The 15,040-nt window shown below is 36.9% G+C and overlaps 1 protein-coding gene across 2 annotated transcripts in view; it reads left to right on the top strand.

The window, feature by feature from the left end:
* The window catches only part of GABRA1 (gamma-aminobutyric acid type A receptor subunit alpha1), a 59,333-nt gene that overhangs the window by 30,114 nt on the left and 14,179 nt on the right, over positions 1–15,040 (top strand). For both annotated transcript variants that reach the window (XM_006062399.4, XM_025292285.3), the window contains exon 7: positions 4,448–4,591. In XM_006062399.4, coding sequence (XP_006062461.1) covers positions 4,448–4,591 — 144 coding nt within the window. The remainder of the gene's footprint in view (positions 1–4,447; positions 4,592–15,040) is intronic.

Here is a 15,040-nt window from a genome sequence, read left to right as displayed (position 1 = left end):
AAATATTGGTAGATAGTAAAGGACAATAATTAGATTTTCTTAATAATGAAGCCTTAACCTAAGGATGATGCCAGAAAAGAAGTTAATTATAGTCTTAAAACAGTTTTAGCTCTGTTTGGATAGCTCATGAAATTTACTTACATATTATTGCTTCTGAAGACATCTTAGATAAATTCACTTTGTAATAACTTTCAAGGTTTCTACATCTTTAAAATATGCAGGCACGCATTAGAGAAGCCTGGAGAACAGTGGCCAGCCGGTTAGGCTCTCTGGTCTTCCCTTTTTCCTCCTTTTGACTAGCGTGCATGCATAAAGTGACGAAGAATAATGTATTCCTGGTTTCTGCAGGGGAGTTACATATAAGGACTGACTCAACTTCTGGACTAACCTAACCAGCTTTCTGTTCTCACTAGTCAGGCAATCTGAGCAACTATTTTGGTGAAGATATGATTCATAGAAGAAAAATAGTGGTAGTGTAGGAAGACAGCTAGCAAAGAAAATAGCAAAGGGCCTTCAGTCTCCTAACAGTACTAATCATGGAGAGACAACTTTCTCTATTTATAAATCTCATTCTATACTAAAACCCAAGGATAAACTACCTACTTCAAAAACTGTCAGCTACACAGGCCGTTGGTGATAACTATTCCCCCTCAATCCTTTTCCGAATGTAATGTATGTTCTATGCCATGACCTATTACATTTTTTTTCTGATTACCAGTTCCATTTTTAATGATACTATTTTGTATTATGTGTTACTTATATGCCAGGCGATGTAATAAATATTTGTATATTAATCAACTCAGCTAATCCACAAAATAACCTTATAGTTCAAGATATCACAAAATCAGTACTCTTTTTGCCTGAAATGGTTCTGATTTATATCTAAAATCCTAGTATAACTACCAAATAGTGTCCCCTTTTGCTTTCAGAGATATCTTGTTTTAGACATTTAACTATATGTTTAGTATATTAATCAGGAATACTTTAAAGCAGTGAGCGTAGCTTAAAAAAAGGAGTCTAAATTTTCATACAAGATATATGAAGGTAAATGATTATTGGTTAATTGCTGGTTAATTTAGCATCTTAACAAGGATGATGTTTTAAGATATTCTTAGACGTTCTTCCTGATGACAAGATGTTTGCTGCTACTACAGCCATTGGCTCCACTTTCAAAATAAAGAAAAATAGGGAGCAGAGAAGAAAGGAGTAGTGCCTGTATCAAAAAAAAAACTTTCCCTAAAATCCTAACAGACATCTTCTCACATCTCATTAATCAAAGCTGTGTCACATGACCAATGCTAAATACAAAGGAGGCTGGAGAAACAAGGCACATATAATTAGCCACATTGTCATCCTGAAGAAAATGGATAGTGAGTGGAACACAAATAGTGTCTTATATAAGAAAACTGAAATTTAAAGGCACATAAGTAAGCTGTTTTCTACCTCAGAGCCTTGGCATATGCTCTTTTCTCTGTCATGGTACTTTTCCCTTGTTTCTTAGCATGATTGGTTCTATTTAGCCCTTATATCTCAGTGTAAATATTAGTTTCTAGGGCCTTCTGTGAAGTCCTTTTCAAAATGTGTATATAGTCCCATCAGTCTTCTTGATCATAATACACATTTATTTTATACCATTTATCACCAAGATAATTGTTAGTTTTAACATTGTTACTATCTGGAGACTGTAAACTCTTTAACGGCAAAATCTATTTTGTTCTGCATTTTCTAGCATTAGAGCCTAATATAATGTAGGTGCTCAGGAAGTATTTATTGAATGGGTAAAGAATATAATCAGGTTTTAAGTATTTATTCAGTATTTAAGCCTCAAAAAAAAAGAGAGTTTAGGGACTGTGGGGATTTAAACCTCAACAGAAGAGACATACATTGAAGAGCAGGCTCAGATGGCATATGCTTGGTGCGAAAGAGGACCACGGCGAATTGCTGTACCTGCCAGTGGTGTGGGAAATGGCAATGGTTGTACACTTATTGTATAGTCATTTCTCTAACCTGAACTAACCAGCTTATTTCAGAAATGAAGAAGTTAAAGCAAAAGTGATCTGGAAATGTTTTGACTCAATTTTTAAAGGAAACATCTTGCCAAAATCTCAGAGAAGAGAATAAGGAAGAGATAAGCAAGATGATTTTGTGATAATTTATTAAAGCACTATGTAGTAAATGTTTTTAAAGTATCTGAAGTAGCTTCATGCATATGTTGATAAGAACCAAACTTGGAAACGCAAGATGTCTTCTTTACTACTCTCCATGAGATTCTGGATGTCAGTGCTACCTTACACTTTCTGCTTGTTAGGGATAACACCCTTTGTATAAGGCCAGATAACTCGAAGATAGTATACAGAGGCAGCTGACATCTTTTAACTGCTTTCTGAGGAATATACAGTATAATGCTTTGATTCTAGAAAAAGTGATTCAGATTATATGTGGATAATAAGATCTAGGCAAGTGCTAGATGTAGTCAAGATTTAATAAATGATCGTTTCCTGACTGATTACCAAGCAGTGTTTTATAAACAAGAAGAGAGGGAAAGAATTATGAATAATAAATAATTTTAGAAATTATTTAGTGTACCTGCCTCATGCAAATGAAAAAACAAAGGCCCATAAAACCTAAGTAACAGTGTCAATTAGCAGATGCCCTTTTGATACTGTCTATGCTGTCTTTGTTTTGTTTTGGTTTGGTTTTTTTTTCAGTTTTTTTAAAAGTGTTTATTGAATTTGTTACAACATTGCTTCTGTTTTTGTTGTTGTTCAGTTGGTAAGTCATGTCTGACTCTTTGCTACCCTATGTACTACAGCATGCAAGGCTTCCCTGTCCTTCACTATCTCCCTGACTTTGCTCAAACTCATGTCCATTGAATCAGTGATGCCATCCAATCATCTCATCCTCCTGCCCTCAATCCTTCCCAATATCAAGGTCTTTTCCAATGAGTCAGCTCTTCACATTAGGTGACCAAAGTATTGGGGCTCCAGCTTCAGCACCAGTCCTTACAATGTATATTTAGGGTCAATTTCCTGTAAGATTGACTAGCTTGATCTCCTTGCTATCTAAGGGGCTCTCAAGAGTCTTCTCCAGCACCACAGTTCAAAAGCATTAATTCTTCTGCACTCACTTTGTTTATGGTCCAACTCTCACATCCATACATGACTACTGGAAAAACTGTAGCTTTTGTTTTACCTTTTGGTTTTTCGCCCTTGAGGCATGCAGAGTCTTAGCTCCCTGATCAGGGATCAAACCTTCACCCCATGCATTGGAAGGCGAAGTCTGAACCACTGGACCCACCACGGTAGTCCCTTCTCCTATCATTAAAAAATTTTTTTTCTTATCTACTGATTTATTTGAAATGTGAGCTTAACAGTTCTGACAAAGTGGCTGAAGACTTTCTAATCTTTTCTTTAGGCTGAAGAGTGTCAACTCAAAAAAGTTTTTATAGGTCCTACTTCTCAGATACTGACACAAAGGATTAATAAGATGTATCACCTATTGTGGAGCTTTAGGTTGAGGCTTTAGGTGTATCTGTCTTCTATATTTAAAACAAGAAATTTCATCATGTGAATTTACTCTACAGTTTGGAAGATTTCTATTGAGAGATAAACGCAATGAGTAACCACCACTTTCACAACAATAGCATATTTGTGGTGGATTTCATACACAATGGAGTTTCTAAGAAATTGCAAGGAATGAGATACTGAATCATTTGATATAAGTTGATAGTGACACTTTTTATTTCCCTCTGCAACTATAGTAGCAGCCCATTGGCAACACATGACAAAGTATAAAAAGATAGATCTAGGCACTGTTGCTAACGATAGTGCAATAAAGTCACAAGAGCTCTAATTTGTCAAGGAAGGACACAGGTTTAGAATAGGCTTCATCATTACTTACATGACCACCAATTATCTTTGCTTAGCTTTTGAGCAGATAGTAGAGATTTTTTCTCTAGAAAATTATTGACAGCAGTGGAGTAGAATGAATAGTATTCTATATTCTTATATTGGTTATCCCACTAAGTAACTGTAGTGGTTTAGTCTGGTTTTCCCAGAAATTAACTGTGGTAGTGATTTAGTCTCTTAAGTTGTGTCCTACTCTGCAATGCCATGGACTATAGCCCACCAGGCTCCTCTGTCCATGGGGTTTTCCAGGCAAGAATACTGGAGTGGGTTGCCATTTCCTTCTGCACGGGATCTTCCTGACCCAGGGATTGAACCCAAGTCTCCTGTGTCTTCTGCTTGGCAGGCAGATTCTTTATCACTGAGCCACTTAAACAAAAGGATATAAACAATGTGACTCTAAAGTTTTTCCACATAAACATTCAATGATTCCAGGTACCATTAGCCCAGTATGTCCTCTTTGGTAAGACCTTTCCATTTGACAACAAGAGTTTGTCAAGAGTGCCAAAACATATGGACCATTTTCCATTCTTCCCTTTTAGATGCTTATACAAGAGCAGAAGTTGTTTATGAGTGGACCAGAGAGCCAGCACGCTCAGTGGTTGTAGCCGAAGATGGGTCACGCCTAAACCAGTATGATCTTCTTGGACAAACAGTAGATTCTGGAATTGTTCAGTCTAGTACAGGTAAGTGCTATTTGGGAACTTTAGATTGGGAAGAAGGAGCCAAAAAACTTTTTGTAGAAACTTGCAAATTCAGTTAAGTCCTTCAATAACAGAAGTAAGGAGAGTGAAAAATTACACTAAACTGGGGAACAGTTATGCTGGGAACTAGTGTAACCTCTATAGACCTGTGATCTTGAATTTGACATGTCATGCCTTTTGATCTCTGGTTTTTCATTTGTTTGTTTGTTTGTTTACAATATAAAGAAGTGGTTCTGTGTGATCAGGGTAGCACTGTATTTAGATATGTGAACTCTTAGAGAAGAATATATGGGTTGAATACTTGTCCAAGTTGCCAGTTAATTGTGGTCACCTCATAGGGTTGTTGGAAGGAATAAATTACATCCATAAAGAGTAAATTATCACACTTTGGGCACATAAAAAACTCTTAATAAATGTTAGCTATTAATATCATCTACGACCCTTTTATTGTCATGATTCAATAAACCTTGGTAAATTTATAGCAGCAGTCATTACACATAGGATGGCAAAACACCTTCCCCACCTCACTTCCTCCACACCTAACTTCATTTGTATCTCTAGCCAGGAAACTTCCCCAGCTAAACCCTACACTGATCACTCTATTTTGGAATTAAAAGTGGATGGACCTCCATCTTTCTCGGTGTTGTAACTGTTTTACCAATGAAATACTCATAATTAGATCAGATTTTCTATCAAGCAGTCAAATCCAAAATTTTAAACTTTTGAAGTTTCAAGAAATAATGAGTTTAGTTATTCAGGTATCCCTTTTGTGACTAACTGAAATGTGATCATCAGTTCAGTTCAGTTCAGTCACTCAGTCATGTCCGACTCTTTGCGACCCCATGAATTGCAGCACGCCAGGCCTCCCTGTCCATCACCAACTCCGGGAGTTCACTCAAACATAGGGCCAGATAATTACTGATAAAATTTGTATCCTGAAAATTAGGAAAACTTACTCCCTCAATCCCAATATTTTAAATTATGTTCAATTATTAAAAGCTTAGCAAGGGTCAACAATTTTACAACTGTCTTAATTTTGAAATTCATTCATTAACTTTGATTTGTAATTTCTAAAAAAAAAAAAAGTAAAATGATAAGTAAGGGCAGAATTGCTCTTTATCTCAGAAAAATTTTTCTCTTAAATTTCAAACTTTATATTAGGACCATGGTCATAATCTGATCGTTCTAAATTCAAGTGATAGGTCAATATATCTTACTCTGATTATTGGATAACTGCTGCTTAACAGGACTTAATCTTTTGCTCACTTTATAGCATCCTTGGTTATTCTAGAAGTTGAAACATTTATGTTTCTTGTTTTGGAAAATGAAAAGATTGTTCTCCACTGTGCTTTACCTACCTGAGAAATGCACTCGGCATAATGGGAATGTGTCAGGCTTTGCAGTGAGAAACGTGTGGGCTCGAGTCCTAGTCCTGCCACTCAGAAGCCTGGTGGCACTGAGAAGTTCATTTATCTAATTAGAAACTTTTCTCTTCTAAGGATGGGGAGCCTCTAATTTTGTATTAAAAATAAGATAATATAAAATGTTAAGCAGAACGTTATACAGTAGATGCTCAAAATGGTATGCTGTCATTGTTGTTATTGTCCTGAAGATATCCCAGAACGTGCAAAATAGTGAAAATTATTTTTTTCTCACCAAATTATATTGGAAAAGATACTAAAATGAGCAGTGTTTACTTTTAAACATTGAATGCTGTAATTGCCTGGATATTGTGACAGACACTACAGTCAATGATAGACAAGACACATATCTTGCTTTCATAAAATCTGAAGTCTAAGGGAAGACAAACACATAAACTATAATTATCAAAATGGGTGTTAAGTGCTGTGATTAACATTTTTGGGAGGGCAAGTCCCTGCCTGTCTTCTGTGTCCCTATGATTTACTATAGTAGCTGAAACAGAAGAGGTACCAAGTAAATATTTTTGATCTAATGAATAAAAAGTTAGTGAATCCAGCCTGAGATGATCAAGGAAGGATTGCTTCAGAGGTTGACTTTCATTTTGTTAATATGCATTTGTTGGGAGTCAAATAATCACTGTTCTAAGCCAAGGCATTCAGAATAATAGACCTAGAACTTCCCCTCAAGATATTCTCTCCCTACTGTCATTAGAATGGAGGTTGGATGATGTCCAGGAAATAGTGTTTCAAGGGCAGTAGCAATAGGACAAGTATATATGAAGGTTGTTGGGAGGAAGGGCTGCTTCCACTCTATTCTAGTGCCAATCACCTTAACACAGCATAGGATCCCTCTTCATGCTCTAGTTCTATATCTGCAAAATAAATGACTTAGTCCGATGAACTTGGAGACCTTTCCCCTTCTGGTTTTCTAAGCCAGCCTACCTACATTCTTGTTACTCAGAAAAGATACAGAGTCACAAAAGGACACCAGGGGAGAAAGAAGGGTCCAATTCACCACCACCAAGCTGCTGGACCTCATAAGTTAGGTCCATTAAAAGTCATTGTTGTGTGTTGGAGCAGCAAGTTTATCTGTACAAAGTAAGAGCTTGTCCTTTTCATTTCTATAGCATATGGAGGGAGGGGGAGGAGAATAATGAGCACATTCAAACTTAGTTTGATGTATGTTTTCAACTCCACAATAAAACCCTGAACTACACTTCCTTTGGTTCTATATTTGCTCCCCAAAAATCCACCTTAAAAGATTTCTGTGGGAAGAAACAAAGATCTTTTGTGAGGCCTTCAATCCCACATTCACATCTACTATGAGGCAGCTTACGGCTTTGAGCTTGGTACCATAAAACATGGATGACAGCACACTTGGAGAGGTCTGTTATGGGCTCTCATGTCCTTGTAATAGGAGGCCAGACACAGTCACCCACACAGTGGAAGCGGGCTAAACACAAAGTTCCCTGGATATGATCAGCGATAAACTTGAAGCCTCGAGAATGCAAAGATCATGGCAAACCAAATGCACAGATAATCTAGTAGCTTAGTTTCTTCCCACTAGTCCTTTTCGTAATTGATTGTATTTAGCAAAATGGACCAATTTGAATGTCCATTAATAAAAGTGCCATTAGGACAGCAGTCAGTTTTTTACTAAGAGAAAGAGCAGGGAGCTGATACTTGCCATGTTGCACACAGCTATGAATGTTGCATCCTTGACATGATTTCAATTTTTGTCACAGTATCCACTGCTACTGGGCCTCTCAGGTGACTCAGTGGTGAAGACTCTGCCCAGCCAATGCAGGAGACATGGATTCAATCCCTGAGTTGGGAAGATCCCCTGGAGAAGGAGATGGCAACCCACTCTAGTATTCTTGCCTGGGAAATCCCATAGACAGAGGAGCCTGATGGGCTACAGTCCATGGGGTCACAAAAAGTCAGACACGAATGAGCAACTAAACAACTACAACATGGAGCCTTGAAAACATTAAGATAAAAGACATTGAGTGTTATTGTCTCCCTGTTTCTGCCAGAGGACGAGGAAGGGTGACAGATAAGTGCACATACAATGAGAATCATTAAGTAAAGAGCAGCTTCTGCAACCTTAAAATTCTCTGTGAGGAGAGAAGCAATTCAGGTCACCTTCTGGAAGGTGTTGCGCAACCAGCTCACACATGAACACACACTCAAAACACTACCACTGACCTCTTTCATGTCAAATGCCTCTCCTCTAGATCACTTCAGCGCCATAGGAGGGAAAATACGAGGCTCAGTCTAACACTTGTATTTGTTTCAGTGCAAACATATTAGAAAGACAGTCCCTTCATTGGCATCTGCCATCAATTTGTGGAGGGAAATGAGTCGGAGACTTAGTTTGAAGTGCACTTATTCACCTGGCAGAACAAACTTGTTACAAGGACACAGAAGGATGAGTCTGGTCAACTTTCAAATCTGATGCAGTTCTCTGTTATCCACTCATTTATTCCTTCAACAATGTGCTCCTTTACTGTGTTTAACACTGTGAATGACCTAGAGAAAAGAGACGAGGGACACATACTTCCTGCTCTCAAGAAACTCATGGTTGAAACTTCTTTGATGGTCAGGTGGATAAGAATCCACCTGCCAATGCAGGGAACACAGGTATAATCCCTGGTCCAGGAAGATCCTACATGCCTTGGGGCAACTAACCCATGCCCACAACTGCTGAGCCTGTGTTCTAAAGCCTGTGCTCCACAGCTAGAGAAGCCACCACAACTAGAGAGCAGCCCCTGCTCTCCACAGCTAAAGAAAGCCTGTGCATAGCAACAAAGACCCAGCATACCCAAGTTAAATAAACGAATGAAGAAATGAATAAATAAGTAGGAAAAAAAATGAAGCTCAGGGTTGAGTGGTTTAAGTAGCTAACATTCATTGAATTGGTCTAATCCTCACAACAGTCCTAGGATGTATGTATTATCATTTTCTCCATTTTGAAGATGGTATAATAATTTTTCCAAGGTCACACAGCCAGGGAGTGGCAGAACTGGGATTTGAACTCGGGAAGTCTCACTATAGCATGTATGTTCACAACCATATGAAACTCTAGTAACAGGCAGGATAGACAAGTGTGAAAATGCAACGATATGGTATATCATGGAGCATAAGAGATGGATTCTGGAGTATATGGGGAGGTTTTGAATGCTGGTTTTACAACGAATTAATTGCATGACCTCTGTTCATCTTTTCTCTTGTACTTTGGAGATAATCAGAGGATCTACTTCATGGGGTATTATGAGATTGAAATGAGAAAAATGGATGTAAACTGATTAGCAGAGTTTCTGACATGCACAACTCATAATAAATATTAGCTCTTACTATTAATAATGATGAAGTTAATATAAGAAGTCTACATGATGACACTTAAGAAGTCATTTCTGCTTGATGTCAGGGAAGGTAGTTTGAAACTAGACCCCATGCATGGCCCCCTATCTCATTCTACTACACCATGTTTTGCTTCCTAAGTAATTCTTTAAGGAAAGCCCACATGAAAGTTATAATTGTAATTAAAGGGCATGGCAATGTAACTTATACAGAGAAGCAAAATTGTTAATTAGTCATTAGGTATAAGAATAATATCACAGCTATAAAATAAGAAGATGTAATAAAAATGCTTTTTCAAAACACAACAATGATGACTAGAAAGTCATATTTACCTAAGTCAATAGACATACGTGATCAAAGGAAGCATAGGTGAGATTTGCTTAATAAGAATGTCTCTTATTTGTGAATGACTATTATTTATTCTTAGAACAGATGACTAAGAGAAACTGTAGGATCCTATTTCCTAGAGACAGTCTTGACTGGATGAGTTAAGGATGCCTCGGCAGGGTCAAGATGAATGAGGAAAGCAACTGTTTTCACTGACCATGGAGCAAAAGTGGTGATGGACTTTCACCGAAGGGGCCTCAGGGCCCCTATTTTTGCAGCTTAGCACATGATCTCCAGAGAAATAATATAACTATAAAATGTGAGAACAAATTCACAGACGGGAAGGTGGAGAGGGAGAAGACTTATACAGACGTTTGGTCAACCTAATCTAATTTCAGATGAGGAAACAGGTCTAGAGATGTAAGTGGCCTAGAACTATAACCGTTTTTTCATTACTGCTATTTAAGTATTCTCTGAAGCAGATATTAAACTATGAGCCCCTCCCTCAATGATATTTTTGATTCCTCATTCGTTTGAAAAAGGTAGCATTTTTGGAAAACACAAAAGTTTAGAATACTTGAAAAGCTTTACAAGGAATCAGTGTCCACTACAATTTTGTTAAAGAAATGAATGGCGGATTTCTTCAGCTAGAGAGAGAATATATTTCTATCTGATTTACCTGTACGCTATAAACCTGCCTGTGATTCAGAATTTTTTAGAATAATTTTCACATCTGTTATTTCATATCATCCTCAGAGCATTCCATGGAACAACTAGCACACTATCATTTTTACTCAACAAGTGAGAAAACTAAAGTCAAATAAAGTTAAGCAAGGGATCTACTCTAAGGAACTAACATTTGGGAAAATAAAAGCTGGAAGCCAGATATAAAGAAACCCACAGTGTTGCTTTACAGAATTACATTCCTGCTTCTTTTCTTCTCTCTCCTTAATTTTATATTGTAATGTATCAAAAATGTTGTCTCATCTAATTTACAAGCTTCCCTTGGGGTTACATGATGTGCAAGGATATTTGAATTAAAATTCTTCTTGACTGTTGAATCAGAGGGAAATAATTTGACATGCTTAGTGCATAGGTACTTGATGTCTAGAGATACTCTTTCAATCCAATTTCGGTGACTTTTTTGTTGTATTTTTCTTTCATTTTTACACTATTACAGTGTGATTCTGATTTTGTCACTTTTCCTTTTCTTATTTAAATGTTTCTGATGGAAATAATAAGTAACAATCTGCAATAAGGATAGAGAAGAGTTTATTTGAACCAAACCGTGGACTACAGCCTGGGAGACACAGATCCAAGAAGTACTTAAATTGTGTTTTGCCAGGCTGCAAAATGGGAGATGCTTATAAAGACAAGAACCACAATATTATATAAGTTGTTTTAAAAAATTATAATTGGAGCTGGCAAGAAGTAAGGGTGCCTGTTAAGCTAGTGTTGGTTGGGGTCTGAAATGTTACATGGGGAGAACTTGAGACTATAATGTTGCAGCTGGCCACTGCTGGCAGATATTGTTTTGAGAATAGCAAGGTGGTGTCCTTAAGTATGATAGAGTTCAGAAAATTCAGGTTCTCAGTGATATGAGAATGTATGTAAAACCACATCCACAGTAGCCAACCAGATCCATTTTGATTGTATGAACCTCAGTTATTCCATTTACATTTTTAAATGTATTCTTTTCTTTAATGGTTAAAGTAGATATACAATGTATATTTGATAGGCCACAGGTAGGCTGTTCTAGTTAGCATCATGTATAAACCAAATCATGTATAAGCCAGAATGACTTCCCCATACCTCAATATGTGAAAATTTCTTCCATCAACATGTTATACCAAAACGTCTTAGAATTTATTTAATTTAGGAAGGTGATTTCAAAAGATTTGAAGTTTTCCTCTACTTTCTCTAGTTTGTTGGAGAGGAAGTGGTTTATAAAATAAATACAAAGTCAAATAACAGCTCATCCAAAAAATATTCTTTGCAGAAACTTCTCAAAATGTCACACTGTGAACAACAAAAGATGATAATGGAATATATATAGACACTCATTTTTATGGCATTACATGAGAGATGGATTTTTTTTTTCTTTGAGCTGGTGACATTTTTCAGGCTACAATTGAATGAATGATTAGGAATAATAATGCCTATTCCTAGGAGTTAAGGTGTAACCTGACTGTGTCTATCCAAGACTACATTTTATCAGAATCTCAGGAAAAAAATGTTTTTTGGTTTGTTTGTTTTTTGCTCTTTCTCTTAAATTTGAATCACTTATTTCTTTCAGATGACCTTGGAGACATTATCCAAGTTATCTACAGAAAAATAAAAATAAATTAGATAGCATTTTATTTACCTTTCAAAAAAGAGATGTTGTAGGTGTTAACCAGAGTGAGTGTTCTTGAAACTCATGCATCCCTTTTCATCATAGGCAAGTGTTGAATATATAGGATATGTAAAGCCATGCTATAGGGACTTCCCTGGTTGTCTAGTGGCTAAAACTCTGTGCTCCCAATGCAGGGGACCTGGGTTTGATCCCTGGTCAGGAAACTGGATCCCACATGCCACAGCTCAGAGTTCGCATGATACAACTAAGATCTACTTTTCCAATAAATAAATATTTTTCTAAAAGCCATGCTATATGTAAAGAACTGTCTCTCTTCTTAACTATCTTTCAGTTTGGTAGAGCAGCATAAGCACATAAGTAGCTAAAATAAAAATTATACAATGTAAGTGTAAACAGAAGCTGTAAATAAATTTGAAGTTACTTAATATTGATCAGTAAATGGCAGGTGCTATCCTTAATAGCAATCATGAAAGCACAAATGAATGCACAGCTGATTTCCTACTATAGAGAGTGTAGGGAGCATTTCTTCTACCAATACTTCCACCAATTCCAACTGGAGAAATGGGAGAAAAAACTGGAGAAAGGAACTCAAAGTGTTTTTAAACTCTAATGTAGCATGATCTTCACTAGAGCCCTCATTCTTTATTCTCCCCACAATATAATTATCACTATCTTATAAACAGAGAAATTGAGGATCAGAGAGTTTAAGGCTACACAACAGGAAAGTAGTATATCTGGGTTTTGAACCCAAATTCATTTGCTTCCAAAGCTAACAAACTCTCTTCTACAGTAACTTTCTTCCTATTCTACTATGGACTGAATCCCACCCATAGATAAACAAAATATTCAGCTATAGAAGAGGTCAAAATAAGAATTTTTTAGGTCAAAGTACTGAGATCTAAAAATGTGTGGTGAGACACAAGATGGAATACTGAAATGCTATCAGAGTTAGGATGTGGAGAGTCTTGAATACTGGTTAGGGAGCCGCTTGTTAGTATGTAACACCGGAGACATTGATTGTCACATTGAGGGGAGAGAGAATTGTAATGGCATCTAGGGGCTAAGAGGCAAGGTATGTGACTAAATGTCCTACTTTATACAAGACAGTGCCCACAATATATAGTTATCTCTTCTGAAATGTTCTGAAAAGAGCTGAGGTTGAGAAACCCTGATGTAGATAATGGGAATCCATTATGATATTTTAAGATATTTATATATACTTTAAAATGATCATTCTGACCCCAAAACTTAGGGAAAATTGGAGTTAGGCCTTGAAACCAACAAGGCAGTTCACAGATTACTGTAGATTTACATTGCAAATCTCTAAAGAGGTAAGTGTTGACCATGAGATAAGAGATAGACTGAGAGATACTGCACAGGTGAAATTAAAATTATGATCAATTGATTTGTTTCTCTCTCTTTTGGAAGTCTTACTTAACATACCAGGATTAATTCCAGATTTTTAGACTGAGTGGATAGACAGATGAGTATGCCATGAATTTAGAAATGGATGCACAGTGGAAAAGAAGCCCTGCTATATGCTAATCATTATTTTTTATGAAAAGGTTTAAATAATATAACTTTGGAACATATTTAGTTGGTGATAGCAATGAAAAATCACTATCTATGAGTTATCTAGTAGATATTTGGAAATGCAGTGATTTTGAAAGCAATGTCACTTAGAGATGTAGATTCCCACAACCATCTGGATCAAAATTACATTAGGAGCAGGGGTGAGAAAGAAAATTTCTTATTAGAGTTAAAAAAAAAAGGTGGAAATGACAGCCGAAGACAGAACTGTACCAGGAACTTCTTCATTTGCTTTGCAGAAAGATGAAGATCAGTGCCAGAGAGACAGGAGGAACTCAATACTCTATGGCTGAAAAACTAGTGAGTTAGCAAAAGAAACTGAAAATGAGAGAGAAAAGGAGAATGTGACTCTACAGAGTACTGTCAAGATGGTAGGCACATTCAGCATTGCTCAATTTTTAATGCTACAAAGAAGGTGGTAGTGGACTTGAAGACTGAGATATCCTTTCAGATTGAGATGTTCAGTTATGGATACTAAGAGATCATGAGCAGTTTTAACCGTATTATAGCAGCTGAAGCTGAATGGTCATGAGCTGAGACGTAAATCATAGGATGAAGAGAGAAAATTTTTGAGTTGAAGAGAAGGAGGGAGATAGAAAGATGTGAATAGCAAAGAAATGTTTTCTTAGTAAGAATATACCTTAGTAAGAATATACCTAGTTCTCTCCTACCCATACATAGATAACTGAGTATATATTCAGAGTGAATAAAACTAAAAACTTCAAAGATTTGTAATTAAGAAACTACAGCATCAACTTAGAAAAAAGCACCTCCTACAATTTGAGTTGTGTGTTCATTTCTTTGGGCCTCTAATCAAATCAGAATCTGTCATATATAAAGATGATGGAGATGTCTAGCTGACCCAGTTGTTTCCCAGACTGGTCTGGGAGTCGGGACAAGTTCAAAAGCTAGTGATAAACATGGATTTTCCTGCCCCCACTGTAAAGGATGATTTGTGTATTTAGGTGGGGCCTGAAGAATTGCATGTTTCAAAACCTTTCCAGGTGATTCTAGTGAAGATATTCCTTAAAACAAATTTTGAGAATTCTGTCCCACAGTCCTCATTTCAGAGGTCAGACTAAGCCAAATTCAAGGTCAGACAGCTAAGGAAAGAAAGGGCTGGAGCTGGAATTCAGCTCCCCCGACTTGAACACCAAAGCTCCTTCATTAGACAACCCGACTCTCCTGCAGTGGACATACTAGGGATCTGGTGTCTTCTGATGCACTGGTGTGTGTCATCAGGATCTAATTCATTGCCTTCAGGGTTATGAGTGCCAATCTGTAAATATATGCTCAGATTTGTCTCTTCAATGTATCAGTCACCAGGATTATGACATAAGATCAATGAGACCTCAGGCACCTCAGTCTCATCCT

This window comes from Bubalus bubalis, chromosome 9, assembly GCF_019923935.1.
Source record: "Bubalus bubalis isolate 160015118507 breed Murrah chromosome 9, NDDB_SH_1, whole genome shotgun sequence".
Lineage (NCBI taxonomy): Eukaryota > Metazoa > Chordata > Mammalia > Artiodactyla > Bovidae > Bubalus > Bubalus bubalis.
Note: the sequence above shows the minus strand (reverse complement) of the source record. Positions and strands in the feature narration are given on the sequence as shown.